We start from the raw sequence: 22,054 nt of genomic DNA on the forward strand, positions 1-22,054 counted from the left end.
AACCTATTGTCTGTGAAGATTCCAGACTTATAGTTGGACTCAATCAGCCATTACTGCAAAAAAAAAAAAAAAAAAAATTATATATATATATATATATATATATATATATATATATATATATATATATATATATATATATATATATATATATATATATATATATATACAGAAAGAAAGAAAGAAAGAAAGAAAGAAAGAAGATAAAATATTATGAATGTACTGTATCTGCCAGCTAGATTGAGTCATTATGTTGGCCAGTGATAGTTGTTCTGAGTTAAGAAACAAAAACAAAACAAAACAAAAAAAAACATAGGAAACATAGTTGAAGGAAAGGTGTCGATTATTATTATTATTATTATTATTATTATTTGCTGCATATAGCAGCACAAAAAAACAGGTAGCCTACTTAAAATGACCCATAGCAGATCTGTACAAGTGGAGCTGGGGAAATGGGGGGTTTCTGCAAGTCTTGCTTACAGCAAAAAGAACCAAACAACTTAAATTAGACAGCAAGCTCATTGGCAATTGATGCAACAGAGACCAATCACCATCTGCTGTGAACTGATGATGTGACAGCTAGCAGACTGTATTAAGGACCGTCAGACTTCTTAACTTAATTAGATAAATAACTTATAATTGAGTGAACATGAAGGAAACTGACTTCATACATTAATAATTACAGATGACGCTTAGTTGTTATTGATATTTTGTCATACGATGCAATGAAATCCATATATTTTCAAAGTGTAGCTTAATTTTTTCAGCTTAAAGATATGTAGGTGCAATTTCCATGTATTATTGCCTACTATTGTGTCAAGAGAATTTTACAAGTTTGCACATATTTGATTTATCGTTCTCCCTGCAGCTCTCCAATAAGTACTGTTATATAGACTACAAAGCATGCATTTAAAAGTCCTCATATGACATCCCCCTTAAGAGAAACTGACAGTGGGCAGGAAACCGCTCTGACTTCCAGCTTCATATGAATTCATTCAGACCTTCAGGGTATATGTGTGATTAGAATACTAACCACAAAACGGAGCTGTGCCCTAGCACAGCCTTAACACATTGAGCATTGGTTCTGATGTGAGGAACACAAGTTTGAGGCTGACTTGCGTAATTTCTTAATTGTATGAACCCTATTTGCCCTCATTATTTTATGTCCATTCTCTACTGTCATTATCAATAAAAGTTACATAAATTTGAACAACACAGTATTTAAAAAGGGTGTAGCAGCAGCAAAAAAAGAGACAGCAGCAAATCATGCAGACAGTTTCAAAAATATTAGTTATATGTTTCTCAAGTACAGAAATAAAACTAAGTCAATTTCAAATGATAAGGGACTGTATTATATATATATATATATATATATATATATATATATAATTTTTTTTTTTTTTTTTTTAGATCATTCTAGGCATTAGGATTTGGATTATCGTCGACCTACCATGTGAGCATTACAGCTGGTCAACTGGATATGGAGACATATTGAAGTATTTGAAGAGTGATGACTAAGCTGTTTTCTGATTGTCCTGGCAGATTAAAAAAAAATAAAAAATGCTGAGTGACAGTTCTGCCTGGAGCAAAGGATTACATTCTTCCATAATTCAAGAAATCTTGTCTTTGACCACCAGTCAGAGTTGTCTACTGCAGCGTTTGCTGCTGCTGTAAACCATCCATAACATGTCATCCATAGTGAAATTAAAAATGCATGAATAGTCAGGGCCATGACCTAGTGGTTAAATCACATTGTTATAGGTAATGCATTATAAGTAGAGTATAGTGTCATTTTGGAAGTAAAATATAGAATGTCAATTTTTTTAATTTACATTTATATGCTTCAGTAGAAATCAGGCAAGAAGCGTGCATTATTCTATTTATTTCATTTATGCATTGTCAAATCCAATTGAAAAACCTTGCCTTTCCTTAAGATAGGCACATTGCATATGACACAGTGTCTAGACTGCAAATGAGCATTGCAAAACAAAAGAATGATGTTATGATCAACAAAAATCAATGAACTGCACTGCAAGTGGTTCAGTTTCTTTATAGGATGGCTGTCTGCCAAGTATAGCACTGGCATCTGTAAAAGTTTATTTCATACAAAGTAATAATGTAACATGATGTAACTTCTAATCAGCCAATCACTTGGCAACAACTCGATGCATTTAGGCATACAGTCAAGTTCAAACCGAGCATCAAAATGGGGGGGGGGGGGGGGGGTCATTTCAGTGACTGAATGAGGCATAGGTGTTGGAGTATTTTAGAAACTGCTGATCTGCTGGGATTTCCATATGCAACCATCTCTGGAGTTTACAGAGAATTGTATGAAAAAGAGAAAATATGCAGTGAGTGCATAAAAATGCTTTTATGCAAGTCTAGAGTATTTAGCATAACAGTAACAACATACTACAGAAATCGAATAATCAAATGTAAAATAAAACAGCATAGTATTTACTGTAAGAATTAAACTTGCTTTGTTATTAAAGTTACAAATATTCTTCAGTCAAGAGCATAGACTATATAAAAAACATGGACATAGTGTCTGAGATGTCACCCGTAGGTTTCTGAAGAGCATTTTTGAAGCTCAAAATAACTATAAATAGTCAAATAACTCCTGGATAATCACTGGTTGCACAAACAACGCCCACCTGGCACGATGGTGGTGACAGAAGCAGCACTCCACCTGTCACTCAAGTGGCCACACCCTTAATTATGTTGAACTAAAGGCTTAATACAATTTAAATGGATGAGTTATAACTACCACCAAGTGCTACATTTTGACATAATTTTGCGTGTATTTGACGGTTTGGGTATGCAGTTTAAGCTACAAGTTTACTTTACATGCCTGTGTTCTGCTCCGTGTTTGTTATGATGGTGCAGGAGATGAACCCAATTGCAGACAGTTGTCACAGCAACACAGTTTATTGAACAAATAACAGGAAAAACCAACGAGGGGGCAAAACAAGGGCTAGACAGACGAAGGATGACTAAACTAGACTAACACTTGACAAACTAGACTATAACAGAAACAGGAACAAACTACTATTTAGACAAGACTTTCAACAGACTTACTCACTGACAGCTCAAAGTTAGACAATGTACCGACCAAGGACAGAGAACATGAGGGGATTAACTGAGGAGCAAACTAATCAGGAACAGGTGACACAGGTGAAGGCAACAATCTAATGATTACAAGATGATGACAAGGGGGCGGGGTAACGTGACAAGACAACGCAAGCACATGGCCCAAACAAATGGCCATGTGCTTGCACATAAAACATGGGCCTGTCATGATCCTGCCTCAAGACCAGGAAAAATCAGAGACAAGAAGGCAGAATCATGACAGTGTTGGAGCGCATGCACAGATCAGTGCAAGTTCTCTTTCATGCTTTTAGAAACATGAACAAATCTAATGAACGTAATTAAATCAAGCACGTCCCATTTTGCAAAAATCATGTTAAATGATTTTAATGATTTGCATGTTGAGTTTGGGCTTTTATTTCATAATCGGAAGCCAAAATCGAAACTGTATTTCGATTAATTGCACAGCCTAGCATTGAACAACACAACATTTTTTTCACACTAATGCCATAGCCACAGCCTACCTGAATATTATTGCTGACTATATCCATCGCTTTATTAATCCCATCTAATAATGGCTATTTCCAGAAGGATAATGGACCATGTTACAAAGCTCAAATCTTCTCAAACTGGTTTCTTGAACATTATATTAAGTACACTACACTTAAATGGCCTCCACAGTCACCAGGACACAATTCAACAGAGCACCTTTTTAAGGCTCATTGGAAATATGTTCCTACATACATTTCTACGAAACACACCTATACATACAAATCTCTACAGTTTTGAAATGAACACTAGAGGCCATAAAATTCTGACAACTTTTATTCCTTTTCACACAAAGCATGATTTGCAGGTCCACAGTTCCGACTAATAAAGACCAATTTTCGCATAAATTCTTGGGGAATAGTATGTTATGAATTCAAACAATTATACATGCTGCAAGATTTGAAAACTGATACTTTTTTTTTACGTAACAGAATGCATCTATGCTTTGAAGAATTAAGGCAGTTCTGGAGGCAAAAGGGGTACCAACCCAGTACTAGAAAGGTCTTTTTTTAACAGATCAACTTCCTTATTGATTCCTGAAATGGGATGGCAGATAATAACCCTGTGACAGGGTGCATCATGGGAACGTGCTTGCAACAGGCAGTCTAGATTGTGATGAATGATGCCAACTCCAGTCAGAGTGGCGCGGAAGTTTTGTGGGAGTAGATGAATAGCGATGATTAAGGGATGGAGATGAGAGGTAGCATTTTTCACAGAGTCCCAGTATTGTCTGAGCAGCTACGTTTGGTCGAATGGGAAGATTTGTCTTCACAGGGATTTGACAATAGGAACAATGCAGAAGCTCATGTGGCGTGTCATAGTAATTAAGAAATATGAACTAAACTCTTGACGCTATTGGTGGTCGGTGTCTGTGTTTTATGTCCAAGAATTACAAGTATAGCATGCTTCATATTTAAACTAAAACTGTCTAGAAACGTTTTAAAAACAAATGCTTAAATATTCAAAGATTTTATCCCATTCAGGTTTTGAAGAATTCTTTGAAAACCACCCTAACCCATGACCATAATGGAATCTCAGTTATTGTGTGTATTTTTTCATTTTTTAATTAATTAATTAATTTATTTATTTATTTTTATTTGGGGAGGGGGGGTCTTCTGGTTATCTGACCTTGTGCCTACAATAACATATCTTCCTTAGAAAAATGGCCAAAAACTTAAATCTGGTTTGCCAATGTTATGCAGTCAACAAGATCTACCTTGTAACATATCAGTAAATCAGAATAAAATTGAAATTGGTGTAAAATTATATAGATAATACATGTTTTATCCCAAGTGTTTAATATACTTACTATACCTACTTCGAGAAGTCCATAAAATATTACCCCATGAAAATCGCATGAGGGAAGGTGATGGAAATGTCAAATCCAGTCTAACAGAGAAAGAAGCAGAAAAATCCTCATGAATCGCAAAGGCATCTGGCTTATATGTTACATGACCCCAGTAACAGCTTTTGCCAATGAAAGTAAAAAAGACAGATAGCCATAAACGCTTGATGTATTAGCAATTATAACTAAAGGTTATGTTTTATTTTTTTTTTATATACAATTATTATCCATTTGTGATCTGAATTTTTAAGTAGTGACTAAGTGACATGGAATTTTCCCTGTTGAGTAATGCATATCAAGATTCTGAGGTCAAGTGTTCACCCATTTAAGACTCCGACATCATCAGCAAGCAACCTTATTAGCATATGATTAACATTTGAAAGACATGCAAACAGTTGAACTATTTTTTTCAGTGCATGTCACGTATATTAAACAATTCTCAAGACAAAGATGTGGATATCATTACCAGCTTTAGAGAAAGGCTATTTTTAAAGAAATATATTATCTAAAAGCATTTTTATTGAGCCAAAATACAGCTATTATCTATAGGCTTACAGAAACTGTGTTTTAACAATGCATGCAACATTTTCTCTGGCTGCAGAGTATTGTTGGACCACAAAAAATATGCACTCTTTTCTCTCATCTTCAGCCAACGGAGAATTTCCTCCAGTGGCTCCCATAAGCTCAACGCAAGTGCCGTTCACACCAAGCTATGCAAGCATCAAGACCACTACAGCACTCTATAAAGAGCCTGGAGCTTCTACAGAATGTGAGTTTTTGCTACTTTCATGTGCTTGAGCTGTTTGTCTTTTTAAAGTTGTTTCTAACTTTTATTTGGATTGTTCTGACGGAAATTAGCCCCAATGTGATTACACGTCTGAAGTATGGTGCAGACCACAGTTATTCATGTTATTGTATTTAAACTGTAAAGTGCATGAGCACTAAAACAAACACAGTTTCAGTCATTGTTCAATGGTTTGTTTTAAACTAGTTTCTTATGCCGACCCAACCCAGTAAGTCAAGATGTATGACTCTCATTAATATAAAATTTCATTGTGGAGAATTGAACAGCATACTAGAGCAAAGCGTACACCAATTACATACTGCATGTGATAAAAAAAAAAAAGCTACAATACTTTGACCTTTAAATAGCATTCACGAGTTGATAAATTAGCAAAATTTATCATTGCACCACTTGCATGCGATGTCATTAACAACAGTTCTATTGCCGTGTGGTTTAAAAGTGACCTTGCTAAAACATTTTTGGGAAAAGTTGTGACTAGCTAGTTAATTTCTCTAAGTTGGGGGAAGTCATGGCCTAATGGTTTGAGAGTCGGATTTGTAATCCAAAGGTTGCGTGTTTGAGTCTCAGGCCAGCAGGAATTGTAGGCGTAATCGATCTATCTACATACAAAGTAAAATAAAAAGTTAGAAATGTGTCCAGATAACCTAAGAACAACTAATTGTTCTTCGGACAAAATTTTAATTGAAACACACAAATTATTTGCCAAATAATCCAGAATACATGTTTTGATAAAACATATGCTAGATCTAAACAGCACTCCCAATTCCAACAATGGTAGCACCATGCTTTGCAAAGACTCTGGAATTTTGTTTTCACCGCAAGTTATGAGTTATGCGCTGCAAACATCAGAGCAGCTAATTCAAAGTCCAGACCACGTAATTCCTTCTGAGCACACTGAAATTGTTGAAATGCTTGAGTACACCAAATATGTTGGACTTCTAATGGATATAGAAGATGAATGCTTAAGAACAGAGGCTCAGAGACTGTCTCTCCTCCTCTCTCTCTGTCATGGAAGTGCACTGCAGAGAAAAGAAAGTTTGCCATCTACTGGACTATTGCTGCACCATCTTCCAAAATTCAAACACTGTTGAAAGACCGGTTATAACATCTAAGGGTGCTTTCATTCTACAGCTTTTGGTGCACATCTGGGTCAGGGTGACATCAGAGTTGGGGTGATTTGGTTCTAAAGCATACTCTATCACAATATTATATAAGAGTCAAAATTTCATATTAATGCTTTCAAATGATCAGGATTGCTCATGAAGCCTGTATTGTAAAACAGTGCTTCACATTAGCATGATTGTCTACTGAACATGCAAAAAGCGTTTATAAAATCAGCCGTCTAGCACATAACCTTTGAAAATGTCCTACCTAATGTCATCATCATTGGGAAGACTGATCTGCTTGCTCATAGCATATACAGGTGTTCCTCTTAAGTTCATGCTCATTGGAGCATAGCCATTTATCAATATGGTGAGCTTGAGTGTTTGTGAAATGACTCCCACGCCATTTCAGCCTTAATAAATCTGAACGAGCAGCTAATCTGCTATTCATCAAGACTCATTAGCAAGTCTCACTCACACAAACCATTCTCTGGTGTAGTTCAGGTGTGAATGGTCAAAAACACCATCCTACTCTTCTCTTAAGTGTCTGAATAGGCAAAAGGAGGACAATTCAGTGCTGAGTGTTCTATGAAAATGATTGTTTGACTTCATCCTTTTTTTTTCACTTTGTAGCTCTGTAAATGATTGCATGTGGTGGTGAGGGGGAGTATATGAGTCATTACAATTTAGGATACATTTCATGCCCATTGATGATAATTTAATTTATTTTCTACCATTTTTCTCAGATTATAATTATTATTATTATTTGTGTTTTGGAATTATTAATTGTGGTTTGCATCAGTATTCATTTCTTTTTTTTTTCTTTTTTTTAAGAGAGTGGATCTCAGATTAAAAAGGATGAATAATGTTATATTCAACATTATCTTTATTAAATGTATTTCTGAAATGCTGAAAGAAAAAGTTTTATTTTTCATATGTTTTCAAAAGTTATGTTATCTAACCAGCAACCCACTGCAAAAAAAAAAAAAAAAAAAAAATACCACCAATGCATCCAGCATCATATTATCATATTACGGTCATCACGATCATGTTATTTGGAAAAGTTGGCTTCACCATGATTAAAATTATTTATTATTATTATTATTATTATTTATGCCAATTTAAATAATAATAATAATAATAATAATAATAATAATAATAATAATAATATTTCATGACTGTAGTTTAAGACCATAAGAGACTGTTTTCTTTTATAAAGAGTATAATAATGCAATCTGTGAAGCTTTTGAGTCTCAGCAAGAGTTGGTGATAATACACACCATGCAACAGTTGAAAAGTATAAACAGGTGACAAATTTGCAGTGCTGTTATGCTGCAGTAAATGTAGCAATGGAGGAAAAAAAAGACACTGAGCAAAATGCATTCAAGTCTGTTAAAAAAGGGGGCATTGTCAGTTGTGTACAATTAGTACAGAACCAATGAGCAGTCATCCCTATGTTTAAATTAGTGCATATTCATTCAGTCACATAGTGTTACATATTTTTTTTTACATTGTTAATTTACACAACTTGGATTACTGGATTCTGCATTACTGCATTACATTTATTCTATACACACCATTTTTTCAGTTGGCTTTCCATCAAAAAGAAGTATATCACAATATATCTTGGTCATGCCAACTATGTATAGTTTTAACCTATAATTTCTGAGTTGTTCAAAACCACAACTGCTCAAGACAGATAATACTGTCATGCCTTCGATCACCCTCTCTAATTTTACCTTCTCTTCACCGTTCTTGCCCTCTCCCCGTTCATCCTCCAATATCGATTTCTCCCTTTGCCACCATGGCATCTCATTTTGGCAAGTAAAGTCCAGTTGAATGGGGAGTATGCCTTACGCTGACTCAAATCTTCAGCCCTGTGGAGAGAGGGAGCATGTTCTTCTGTCAGATCAGCTCCCTCGGCCTTTGTCTCCTTGATTACTTCCTCTGACTTTGTCTGTGTGATTGCTTCTTCTGATGAGAAAAGAGAGACGGGCCGCTAACCTCATGATGCACTGAGCGCCGCAGCTCAGCTTCCGATGACTCAGCAATTTCCACCAATCAAACCTTCAAGAACTCTAATAAAAGGAAGCTGTATAAGACCATAATTGGCAATATTTGTCAGTCGCGAACCTCTATTACAACTCAAACCTTCCTTTATCTTCAGATCTAATTACAGATCTCTGTAGGTTGCCGGCAAGGAAGTAAACTTTTATTTGGACGTTTTATTTGCAGACTTAACTAGAACAACATCACTGTATGAAAAAAGGGGATATTTATACAACTAAGAGACTTTGTATGTCTCACATTGGTCTCACTTTGTTCTGGTGATTCAATTCAAAACTGGATTGATTGCCATTGGTTTGGTTCCAGCCCCCAATCTACCCTTGTGAAAGAGAAATAGCAAAGAAGTTTATTGAATGTGCACTTCGAGTGTATACTTCAAATCTTAAAAGTTTATATTTTTAAAAACTTAACTTGAAGATGATATACACTGATGGAATAAAATGCACTTACACAAACTCCCACTCTTTTCAGGATTTACCAAAGTAAAAAAAAAATTGCGATGGAAAAAGTGTTATTTTTGTGGCCTACTGCAAATGCATTTGTTGGTGTTTCCCTTTCAGACCTGAAATTTCAGAGAGGAGAGTATTAAAATGAATCATGCAATGTGATTTATGGGTCTTAACCTATTTTGTGCCTGTGTTGTTAGTAGATCACCAGCACCTGATTAGCATCGTCTATGACCCTACGCTAATTTGAAATGTTCCTAGTAAATTACAATGGTCATTATATAAATGAGCTGGCTGCGGCATTGTTCTTTTTCATTTGCACGTTGTCAGAAGATCAATAATAGAACTTTCCACTCCCATCCAGTCTTGTCTATGAAATGTGTTAACACGTAACAATTAGTCAAAAAAATAAAAAAAATAAAATAATAATACAATTTAAAAAATCACAAAAATCACAAAATTCAGTTTGCACTTAAATGTATTGATTCATATGGATTCATTTTATTTCACTTTCACCATTTTTTTATGGTTTTGTTATCCAAATATCTATTATAATTATTATTTTATTTTTTCTATAATAAGTACTCTTTTCAGAAGTATGCTTAAGTGTACTCCTTTTTCACTAGGGTATAAAGCAAATGCTACTGTTATAGGACACTGCAAACAAAGATAATACATAGCGCATGTAGATGACGTAGATCAGCCTCCAGTCTATAGCTTCTGAGCTGATAAAGTTTTAGAAAAAAATTACATGTGGTGCAACATACCTGTAATACATTTTAACCTTAAGAATCCTGTAAGCCTCTTATCAGAAGTGAAGTAAACTCAATCAGAACCTCATTCCTCTCATGAAAAAGAGCATTTGACATTTAGCAATGAATGAACTCTTCATGTGGTGCTATTTTCAGGTCTGTGAAAGACATTCTACAGGTTTCCAGCTAAGAAGAGAAAAATCATAAATTGTCTGTGGCTTTTTGACAGCCCAGCCAGCCAAAACACATCGCATAGCATCTCTTTTTTTGCCATCTGAAAGAGTACAGCCTTGTTTTGTATAAGTTCTACAGCGAGTTATAGTGTTTTGTTTTTCTCTCTCTATTTCTCTGAACAAGAAGAATCCTTATTTTAGAAAGCTAATAGTGCATTCACTGTATTTTTGGACATTTGTGTGTGTTTTCAGCTGTCAAGTGGATATTCCACACCTGCGGAGCAACAGGACAAGACGGTCCAACTCCGACTCAGTGCAGTAACTCATACCACAACACCAATGTCAATGTCACTGTAGGCACTAAGGGACCATTCAAGGGCATCCAGATGTGGCGGATCCCAGAGACAAGGAAATACAGGTACACACACAAACATAATGTCCTGACCACCACAACCCCTAATGCCTAACTGCTCAGCCTCTAGGAATTTAGCAGTTACTTTTTCGACCATGAAATGGGAAAACATTCTTCTTCTGCACAATTGCTGCCTGTTATCAAGCCCATCAGGTCGTTCAGGTAATTGTTGTCCGTGGAGCAGGAGAAATGGGAAAACACATTTCATCAGCTGCATTGCTTCAGTAGCACCCAGACTGATAATGACATTCACTTAGCAAAGTCTGTAAAGAAAACAGATTTTTTTTCCAGCTCTGTTCAAAGTTAGCTGTCTACCTGGATGACATTTTAAGACATGCTCCTGATGCAAATACGGTTTCAGAAGGTAATATTATGCTGTCTGCTGGAACACCTCATTTAACCAAATACTGAGACGGCATTGTAAGTAGCTTCTGTTGGAGAAACATGAAAATCAGTTCAGCTCAAACAATGCATCCAAGATAGCTGATTGACAGTTGTTGTTTAGAATGACAGTCTATACAGGAAGGTTTAATTTTTCGACATCAAAATGGTGCAAAATGTTTTTTGTTTTTTTTCACATTTCGAAAATTACAGTCATGTGTGACTTATTTTCTGGAAAAGTACATTAATTAAAACGGACATTAAAACAGTAATACCTTGTTTTCTTAGCAACATGCTAATATCAAAGTCAACTGGAACTGCACTAGTGGAGATGTAGAGTTATGAGGTTTCATCTCAGTCAGAATGCTGCTGTAGGCAATAAACTGCAGGGCAACTTGCTAGATTTAGGTACAGCGGATTCATGTAATTCCTGGTTCAGTGGTGGTGTAGTTACTAAAAGAATGTAATTAGAAGATTGTCAGTTTGATCCCCATAAGAAGTGTGTGAAAAACCATTGCCATTGTGCCCTTGAGCAAAGCACTTAACCCCTGGTCAATAACAGAGAATTGTCCCTGTAATAAGTGCACTATAAGTCATTCTGGATGGAAGCAGCTGCTAAATGACTGCTTACTTATTTGTCTTGGGTTTAGGATCACGGCGTATGGAGCAGCTGGTGGACGCAGTGTCCAGGCAGTCCACAAGTCACATGGGGTGTACATTACCGGAGACTTCCTGTTACAGAAGGATGAGCTGCTGTATATTCTAGTGGGACAGGAAGGAGAGAATGCTTGTCCAAATGTGAGTAATCCTTTCTACCAATACATCCCTGTGCTATTGTTTAATTTTTTTTAAAAAGGGTATGATTTGCATCTAGTAAAACATGAAAGGATTGCATAAATTATTTTTTTTTTGTTTCATAGATGGTGCCTACTATGGACCAGATCTGCAAGGAACAGCAAGGACCATCAATCAACAAGACCCAGCTTAAGGGAGGAGGTGGTGGAGGAGGAGGAGGCACCTACGTCTTCAAGGTGACACTATATAAAATGCATTTTTAATTGGATATTTCCAACATTGTACATTTTAAATATGTGCACATCTATCTTAAAATGAAAAAAACTGCAACTATCATAAACTATTCGGTCACAATCGTTCTTCAAATTATCTCAAAATATCTTAAACTTTAACTCATGTTTGGAAGAAGTTGAGAGTGGTGATGATGACAAAATGTTAACTCCTGGGTGAGTTATGCCTCAGTTTTTTTCAGTCAGTTTCTTTAAAAATGTCTTACTTTAAGTGTTACATGTTGGGGCATAAATGCACCACAATAAATTACTTCAAATCAATCAATCAATCAATGGCAGAGAGAGTTGTATGCAACAATTACCTATACATATAGTTAATTCAATACTGATATCATAAAGATATCTTCTAATCTAATTACAATACACTGTAATATTCACAGCCAATATTCATATGTCATGTCGTGTCATGTATATACATATATAGTATTGGGTGTTAGCTTAGTCACATGTTAACTTCAAATTCTATTGAAATTCTGCTTTATCTGAAGAACATTGTTAACTATGTAGAGCATTCAAACCAGATTCAATTTCACCAATATAATTAATAAGAAAGTCATTAAAGTCATACATAGAAGGAAGTGTCATATATACAGATTGGGCCCTAAGCAGATCCACATAGTAGCATGCTTAACATCTTAGAATAGCAATACCCTGGCGACACCGCATTAGCATCATGGCACCTCACATTTTAGTGACAATGGGAAGATTTACACTGTTAAATTAAACAGGTGGTAAATGGAGTCCACATTCCACTACTCATTGCTGCTGGAGGTGGAGGCCGTGGCTACAGCAGCCAATCAGAAACCCCAGAGGAAGTGATGGACAGGGATCCCAGCATTCCCGGCCGTAATGGAAAATCAGGAGCTGCAGGTATAACCCCAAAAGATTGACTGCATTATAAATCAATTAGACAAATGTTAGTATTGCTGAACTGGTGTGTATTACTCCTTCTGGCAGACAGCAGCTCACAATAGCAGTGAAGCAGAACATATTGCACACAGGGCAGAGATTTTTATTTATTTATTTTACTTTATGTGGATAGTTGGAACTATGCTTTTGTTTACCAGAATATCAAGTTTGATTGATATGAAAAAAAAATAATAATTCTGCTCCCCTAGTCTTTTTTCTTTCCGGACATGGGTGTAATAATTGTATTTTCTGCTAGGCTTCGAAATAGTCCTTTATCCAGTCTGAGATTGAATATGATTTTTGAGTTGGTGCCTTCAAATTCCTTGTAGCAGTGCCTGAATAAGACAGAGGCAGCAAATTAGGATTAGAATATTGGATCTCGGATATTCTATTTATATATTGGAATGCGGTAACAAAAGTACAGTAATAATAGTGAGCTATATTGATTTGAAGGCGCATCTGTGAGTCTGTGCATCAAGTTTCTGCATGCTATTGCGTTGTGGGTGTTCTAGTTGTGTCATGTCGAGCACTCAGTATGGCTTCTATCAGTAGCACTCTTTTCAAAGACCAGCTTCTCCATTGTGCTCTATTTACTACACAAAACCTTAATTCCTAATTATATTCTATATGTTTCCATAATTTTGCATAAGGATTATGGAGACAATTACATAGCAACCTGATTGAGCACCCTAGTAAACACCTTAAAAATAAATAAATAAATAAATAATAAAAAACAGAAAACCCTAGCAGTCATCTAGAAATTACCAATTGTGAAACAATGACACTTTCCAATCTTTCTTTCCCTTTTGTCTCTAAAAATATTCTGTATTCAAAATCTCTCTCTCTCTCTCTCTCTCTCTCTCTCTCTCTCTCTCTCTCTCACACACACACACACACACACACACACACACACACACACAGAGACACATACACTCTCTCCTCAGCAAAGAATGTGCTGCTAAGAACCATTAGAGAGTTAGCAAAATGGGACTGCTTTGACGTCTGAAATAATTTGCCACATTTTTATGTGAACATGTTCATGCTAAGCAACAGCACTGGCCTGCTTTAGAGGAACAGGGATGTTTATGGGAGACTCTTTTCTCTGGAGAAATTGCTGTGCCATTCTGCATTCATAGATCTGTTGGAGGATGGATATAAATAAAACGTGATATTGTCACCAGTTGTGAAATTAATTAGCCATGCAGAGAAACTCAAATAGGGCACATGTGTCTTTTTAATATGTTTTTTATGACCTGTGTGGCTCTGTGGATTTCAGGTGGGGGTGGAGGCTGGAATGACACTGCCCCGGTTCCTCAAGGCGGTAGACCAATCATTCTGGGAGGTCAGGGTGGAGAACCCTGTCAAGTCAAGGGCTGGAAAACTCGAGGAGGTTTTGGAGGTGGTGGAGGGGCCTGCACGGCTGGTGGAGGAGGTGGAGGATACAGAGGTTAGACCAAATTTTAGCCTTGTTAATATTATATACTGTATCTTCATTTTTTAGTTTTATTTCATTTTCTTACTGTTTCCCAACTCCATGACCATAGGGGGCAGTGCCTGGCATGACAATGATCCCAGAAAGGATGGAGACGATGGAACATCATTTATAAGTCCTGATGGCGAAATGTACTTGGAGCCACTCAAAGGTAATACAATATTATTTAGTTGTGTTCCAAATGATATACAATACAATATGCACTTATTCTATATGTCCTATATAATCTATTGTATGAATGTTATAGTTTCACTTACATAAGTTTGGTGCATGCAATTTCTAACATTCCACACTTTTTTTTTTCTCTCTGTTAAATACCTTCACATCATTCAGGTATTTGAAGAGTACTCTTTATTGGACCAGTTACAACATAGCTATTGCAGTTTTTAAAGATCTAAACAGAATTTAAATGCAATAGATTTAACTTGCTGCTAACATACTTAAATGTGGTGGCATTTCAGTACAGTCTACCTATGTACTCAGAGTTACATTTTTCCAGCACTAATGAGGTATATAAAGTACTTTTTAGAGCATACAAGTACACAAATTAGGATGCAGTCAGGACGGCTGGGTTCAGCTACTCTTTATCATTCAAATTAAGGGCTTAAATTAATTTTAAGAACTAATTTCACATTTTTGTGAAAAGTTTAATGGGGACATACAAATTAATTTGCAGTGAAATATCAAGGTGCCATTAACAAGCATCTTTGGAAAACAGATGTCTGGATGATAGTAGGCTATTAGTGGTATACTTTATCTCTACAGTTAGTTGAAGTTTGTACCTAAAGTTGAAGGTGACTCAAATCATATACGGTTTCTTAGATTCCCTTTAAGAATCACATTTTCAATGTGAATCAAATTTTACTTGAGGAAGTCATATTGTGAGGAAGATGAAACAGTTTGATGTACTATGAAAATATACTGTGTACTATGAAATTATGCTGTACAGAATTAAAAATAAAAAGTAAAGAAGAAAAAGAAACAAAAGATACTAACACATGTAACAGGATCATCATGAAACAGCATCAAAACTGTAACATCATAGAATAAAATGTCGAACAATGAAGAGGTAATAATTACAGTCAATTTGTTTTGTGTTTTTTTTTTGTGTTGATTGACTCCATCTACATTTTGATTATCATTCTGAATCCAATACATAGTATTTTTTTTTTTTTTTTTATGAAACTTACCCACATTAAAGTGTTTAAAATAAGAATGCATGAAGCTAGTATAAAATGTTTTTGTTTACAAGCAGATATCCTGTTCTCTCTTTGGATGTTTTGTATGTTTGGATATTCATATAACAAAACATATACAAATTCAAACCTAAATAGGGATATAGTAGTATACTTAAAGTATGATGTAAAGTTTACTTAAAGAAAACTTATGAGTATACTTGCAGTATGAAACTACTTAACTAGTAGTTTACTGAGACTATATTTCAAAGTGTACAGAGTATTTAATTAGTAAACAGTATACAATCAGTATACCTATAAGTTCACTTTTAGTATAATTGTAGTACAAACTTCAAACATAGAGGAAAACTAGTTTTGCTACTGTTATACTTAAAGTATACTTAAAAGTATACCTTTATATACTAGAAAGTGGGCCATTTCAGTCCCAAGGAGTATTGAAACAGTACAATTACAAGTATACTACTAGAACACTGATATTTGTATACATACCACATAAAGTATATTTAAAATATATACTTGAAATTTTCTTAAGTATACTTCATAAAATAAACTTGAAGCATACTACTCTTTGGTAAGGGATCCTTAACCCTCATGTTGTTTTCTGGTCATTTTTACCTGGAGATTTTCTTTTCATAGGAAACGTTAGTTAATATCGTTCTATTGCACTAAACGGTTTTAGTTTAGTGCAATTTTTTTATTTTTCATTTATTTATTTATTTTTTTCATAAAATTTACTCTAGTTATACTATACTCTTTCCAAATATTGGCTTAAATCCTTTTATCAGCTTATATTCTTTCAATTAGGACATGTTTTATATTTCTTTTTGGATGTGATTGATCGTATGCCTCACTGATCTAAGCTTATCCCCCTCAGATTTTGAGATGATTAAACATTTTTCATAAGCTTAGATCAATGACTTCCAAACAGAAAAGTACAAGACTCATATTATAGAGACAATCCCCCTGGAAACACCTGTATTGTGGTGCCTTGCTTAAGGCCACAAACTCCCCCCTGTTGTGATCAAGACAACAATCTTCTGATTATAAGCCTCAATCTTTCCTACTGTGCTTCACCCTCCCATAAGTATGGTAATGTCATTTCCAGGCATGGAAGGCAATGGTGAAGTTATTATCAACCTAGTGCAGAACTGCAGTCACTGTGAGTCAGGAGATTGCCACGAGACCTCCGAGGGCACGGTGTGCTACTGTGATGAAGAGCTCTCGCTGGCCCCAGACGGAGTGTCCTGCATCAACTCTACCGGTTAGTTCATTCATAACACACTTCACCACCATTAGATGAACGGCCGTCTCATAAAATGGTGAAATGAATGTCTGGGAAGAGTTTTCTCAAAATGACAAAGTTCTTTCTCAAGAGCGGCACTCACCTTTGTAAAGGCAAGTTCAATTCTCTACCATTTAAAGTCTTTCTGGCACAGGTCATAACTGTCAACTGTAGCTCAGTTTGCCAAAAAAAGAAAAAAAAAAGGGAGAGAGAGAGATAAAAACACTTTCCATCCTTGCACACATCTTTTAGCTACTGTTCCAATAATTCAGAATGTTTTACACATCTGTTCATATATGCAAATGGACTGAAATTCCCTCTGTTCTCCAGCGCTGTTTTCAACTTCATAAGTGTTTAGTTAATAAGTGAGTTAGTGCCCATGGGTTCATGCTAATTATATGCTAATATCAACACTTCGAAGCTCTAAAAAAAGCACCAACAATGCAAACACTTTGACAGGTTTTTAAGAAACAAGCAAGAAAAATATGAATTAAATTGCATCAGATAAAAAAAGATTTTTTTAGAAAGATTTTCAACTTTTCTCTTAATACCAGGTTAAAGACCCCATTAAATCACTCTAGCACGATTTTCTCTACTATACTGACATATTTTCTAATAGGAAGTTGAGGCATGGCAAATTTTTTATTTATTTATTTTTTTTTTTGATGAGGCACAAGTGCCAGTCCTGGTTCATCAAACATAGTTTTCTCTATAGGAGCAAAGCAGAATCTAAGGACAACATTTTTGTTCATCTTCAAAAGGGGCCTTGGTTAAAACCCAGGGGCTCGTATTCACAAACTCTCTTAAGATTAAAAGTAGCTCATAACTTGCCGATTTAGGAGAAAATCTTAAAAATAATAGGCATGTCAGTCCTAAATTTAGGACTCCTACATTTTTGCTCTAGGAGTATTTCACGAAGCGTTTTGGTGCTAAAACTACCTCCTAGATCTGTGAAACATTAGAAGTAGTGAAAAGGACTCCTTACCACAAAACCACAAACTATCTGAAAAAGGTTGTTGCCAGCAATCTGCCTTGGAACCTAAGCATTTTCGACAAAAAATAAAATAAAATTATTTTAAGTTTGAATATCTTACTGTCAGCCATGATTATTCTACTCAGTTAATTAAAATGTTGTTTATATGCATATCTGCTAACTGTTTACAAGAAGCATACATGTAAGACGCTGACAATTAGCTTAATTAAACTTGTTTAGTGACAGCCTGCATTTTAAAATTGTATTTGAATGTGACAATTATTATTATTATTATTATTATTATTATTATTTTTATTATTTATTCTTAAACCTTTATTTGAATATGGCAACATAATATCATGTTTCTACAATATTTCTATGATAAAAAAATTAAATAAAAACAACTCTGACAGAGACCACTCCCCTATCAGCCAATCACTGCATGCATCGTTAGTAAGTATGCTGACATCATCCATAGCAACTATTTTATTTCAATTTTATTTTTTTATTTTTTTATGTTCCTGTGTTAACAATTTTCAATGTGAAAAGCTCTGCTGAGTTCTGCCTGACTCATGTGAAGTCTATATTTGTTGCCGTGTGTTTGTGTAGCAGTGTCTAGGTTGCCCGCCCAGCCGTCTTTGTCTCATCTGGCACTGGGTCTGTCTGTCGGGACCTCCGCGCTCATCGCTGCTTTGCTGTTGGCCGTTTCTGGCGTTATGATCAGTAAGTAGACGATGTCAAATCCTTTTTATGAGTATAATTTCATGGACTCGCAGAGGTTAATCAAAACATACTGGAGCCAAGCCATTAGACAAAGTCTGTTTTTTGGGTATTAGAAACAGAGCGAATAACCTGCACTTACAGAAAGATTAGAGAAAATGAATTAATAATATGTTGCATATGTTGTGTTTCACTGGCCAATATGACTGTGGTGTTGGACAGTATACTGACACAAAAGTGATATCGATAACACTATAGGAAATGTGAAATTTACTTTACTTTACTTTACTTTATAACCAGAAGCATCCAAAACTAATAATTTATTATTATTTATTTTTTTATGCAAAAATTATTTTGGAGGCTGTCTGGTCTATATAATTTGTTCTGTATTTTTTTAAGCGTGTTTTTTTTTTTTTTTTTTTTTTTTTTTTGAGAAACAGATCATTCAACTGCACACATGCCACATAAGCTTTCAAAATTCAAAATGAGGATTCATGTCTCATGTTTGACACACACACACACACACACACAGTGTCATCATGGCACCAAACACATCATCTGTCCATCTGCACTGTAGTAGCAGTCTCTGAGTGATAAATAGAGTAGATGTGTGATAAATGGGCTGTTAACTGAGCTCTGACAAGCCTTGTCGATTACCACTTTATGAATAAATCACTTCCACATGCTGCACTAATGTGTTTACTGCGCTGGTCAAGCACACCAAACTTGGATTTACTTGCCTGTTTGTGGAAAATGTTTTTAAGTGTTTTTCTCCCGTAGTTATCCACAAATTTGCAATAAAATGTCACCACTAAGGTTATTATAGTTAAATAAAATTATTCAAGTTACAGAGAAAATAGCTTTTAATTATTAAATCTGATTTAATAATAAACCTGATAGCAAGATACATTTAATTTGAATCCAATTTAGTTTGTCCAGAATGGCCTCAAACAAAACATTATAGCACTGGTTATTGTACAGCAGTCAAGTTAGTTCATTTCCACATTACATCTGTATGTAACTCTAAAAGTGGCAACAATCCCATTATGCTTACAGTTATGTAGAAAACTGGTATAAATTTCATGCTGTGCTGACTGTCATCCAGTGTACAGACGTAAACACACAGAGCTCCAGTCTATCCAACTTGAGCTACAGAGTCCGGACTGTAAGTTGAGCAAACTGAGAGCCTCCACCATCATGACCGACTACAATCCCAACTACTGCTTTGGTGGGAAGACCGCCTCCATCAACGATCTGAAGGAGGTGCCACGGCGTAACATTTCCCTCGCCAGGTTGGCAGCATCAATAATTCCTTACCGTTCAGTTGGTGTTATGTGCTAGCATGTTGTAGTGTTATGTGCTAGCATGTTGTTTGACTCTGAATGGTCTTCATATAGTTGATGGAAATTAAACTTCCAAAATGAAAATTCTAAAACTTCCTAAATGCAGTATGTAAAATACATGGAATTATATTATTGACACAAAAAATAAAACAATTAACAATCCTCTTAATGTATGTTTTGTTTGTAGAGGTTTGGGTCATGGCGCATTTGGAGAAGTCTATGAAGGACTAGCCGTTGGGATTCCAGGGGAGCCCAGTCCGATGCAGGTGGCCGTAAAGGTAAGATCAGCAAATATATAAAAAGTCTGTTATGCTGCTTGATCTTGCATACTGGGGTTTAATCATTTGATTTATTATTGTAACCATGAATATGTTGATTTGGTCTCTATGCTCTATAGTATTCTGAAATATTACTGCTAGGTATATGTGGATGGATGGATTTAGCATATATTTGATAATTAAATTCTTCTTTTATAAGACCCTTCCTGAGGTGTGCTCTGAGCAGGATGAACTAGACTTTCTCATGGAAGCTCTCATAATCAGGTAACAATGACAAACACAAGATGCATCATTCCAAAGGGCTAAATCATGAGGACATATCGCAAAAATACCACATTTCTCTTTCTATTCCTCTGACAGCAAGTTTAGTCACCAAAACATTGTGCGGTGTATCGGGGTGAGTCTGCAAGCTCTGCCTCGCTTCATTCTACTGGAATTGATGGCCGGAGGGGATCTCAAGAGCTTCCTGAGGGAAACTAGACCAAGACTAGTAAAACACACACACACACACACATCACAGAATGTGCAAAGATTATTGTATTGCATAAACCTCATGAGGTTGTGTTTTTCATTAGTTTATTTGATTAGTAGTTTGTGACTTTGCTTTTAGATTATTTATTTCGTTGGTGGCGGTGGCATATAAGCTTCTGTGTATATACAAAATTACTAGGCTTGCAGATAATTTCCTATTATGAAATAAATGGCCACAAGTAAAGTTTAATTTATATTGTAATAATGTCAAATTAAAGGTTTTACATTGAAGTGCTTTTTATAAACTCCCCGTTTCTCATAATGTGTTGACTAATATACTAAAGCACATTTAAATTACTTAATTGTAATTTTACCTGTAGTTTGTTAGTGTTGTTTGGTATTATATTTAAAGTTTTAATGTAATAATTTGCAATTGAAACATTATACATCTATTACAATTTATTTTATTTTTTTGGTTATTGGTATTTCAAAGACTATATAATTAATTATGAAATTACAAATATGTACTAAGTGGATCAAAAAAGCACTCAAAATTAAGACTTAAGTTCAAGTAATTGCATTTCATGCATTTTAAAACCATAATATATGTGTTTTTAAATGCAAATAACATGCACTAATGTCTCTAAAGACATCACATTCTGTTTGTACTTAAGTATATTCCTCTAAGTATATTATTTAAATATATCAATAAGCATCATTTTCAAAATCTGCTAAAGTGTACTTATTTTTCAAAAGGGAACACCCAGCATTCTGACTTTCTGTAATGTTTCCCAGGAGCATCCTTCAAGTCTAACCATGGTAGATCTTCTCAACATTGCCAGAGACATCGCCCGTGGCTGCCAGTACTTAGAAGAGAACCAGTTCATCCACAGGTATAATTACCAACAACCCAACACACCTTCACACATTACAGAACGATTTACCACAAGACGGATAATCTGCTTTTTTTCCTGAAGTCAGCACAAATTCAGGGCTTCTGACTCGGCTTCCTCTCATACCTGCAATGGGAGTTCTATTTCCTTTTTTACATGCTAATCCAGAATGGTGTGAAAAATGAGTCCACTTAGAGCTCATTTATGCTACATGAGCAGTCTGGTCATCAATACAGGTATAGAACAGGGACGCTGAGACACTTACCCATCTACAAGTTCCTTACACAACCGAGTT

The 22,054-nt window shown here is 35.4% G+C and overlaps 1 protein-coding gene across 1 annotated transcript in view; it reads left to right on the plus strand.

Annotated features, from left to right (window-relative positions):
* The window catches only part of alk (ALK receptor tyrosine kinase), a 402,565-nt gene that overhangs the window by 364,973 nt on the left and 15,538 nt on the right, over positions 1–22,054 (plus strand). The window contains exons 11-24 of the mRNA XM_059520814.1: positions 5,628–5,747; positions 10,577–10,742; positions 11,768–11,915; positions 12,038–12,148; positions 12,931–13,072; positions 14,388–14,558; positions 14,656–14,754; positions 16,905–17,060; positions 18,664–18,777; positions 19,880–20,066; positions 20,305–20,395; positions 20,595–20,659; positions 20,756–20,885; positions 21,662–21,759. Of these exons, the coding sequence (XP_059376797.1) occupies positions 5,628–5,747; positions 10,577–10,742; positions 11,768–11,915; positions 12,038–12,148; positions 12,931–13,072; positions 14,388–14,558; positions 14,656–14,754; positions 16,905–17,060; positions 18,664–18,777; positions 19,880–20,066; positions 20,305–20,395; positions 20,595–20,659; positions 20,756–20,885; positions 21,662–21,759 (1,798 nt within the window). The remainder of the gene's footprint in view (positions 1–5,627; positions 5,748–10,576; positions 10,743–11,767; positions 11,916–12,037; positions 12,149–12,930; positions 13,073–14,387; positions 14,559–14,655; positions 14,755–16,904; positions 17,061–18,663; positions 18,778–19,879; positions 20,067–20,304; positions 20,396–20,594; positions 20,660–20,755; positions 20,886–21,661; positions 21,760–22,054) is intronic.

This window comes from Carassius carassius, chromosome 32 (genome assembly GCF_963082965.1).
Source record: "Carassius carassius chromosome 32, fCarCar2.1, whole genome shotgun sequence".
NCBI lineage: Eukaryota > Metazoa > Chordata > Actinopteri > Cypriniformes > Cyprinidae > Carassius > Carassius carassius.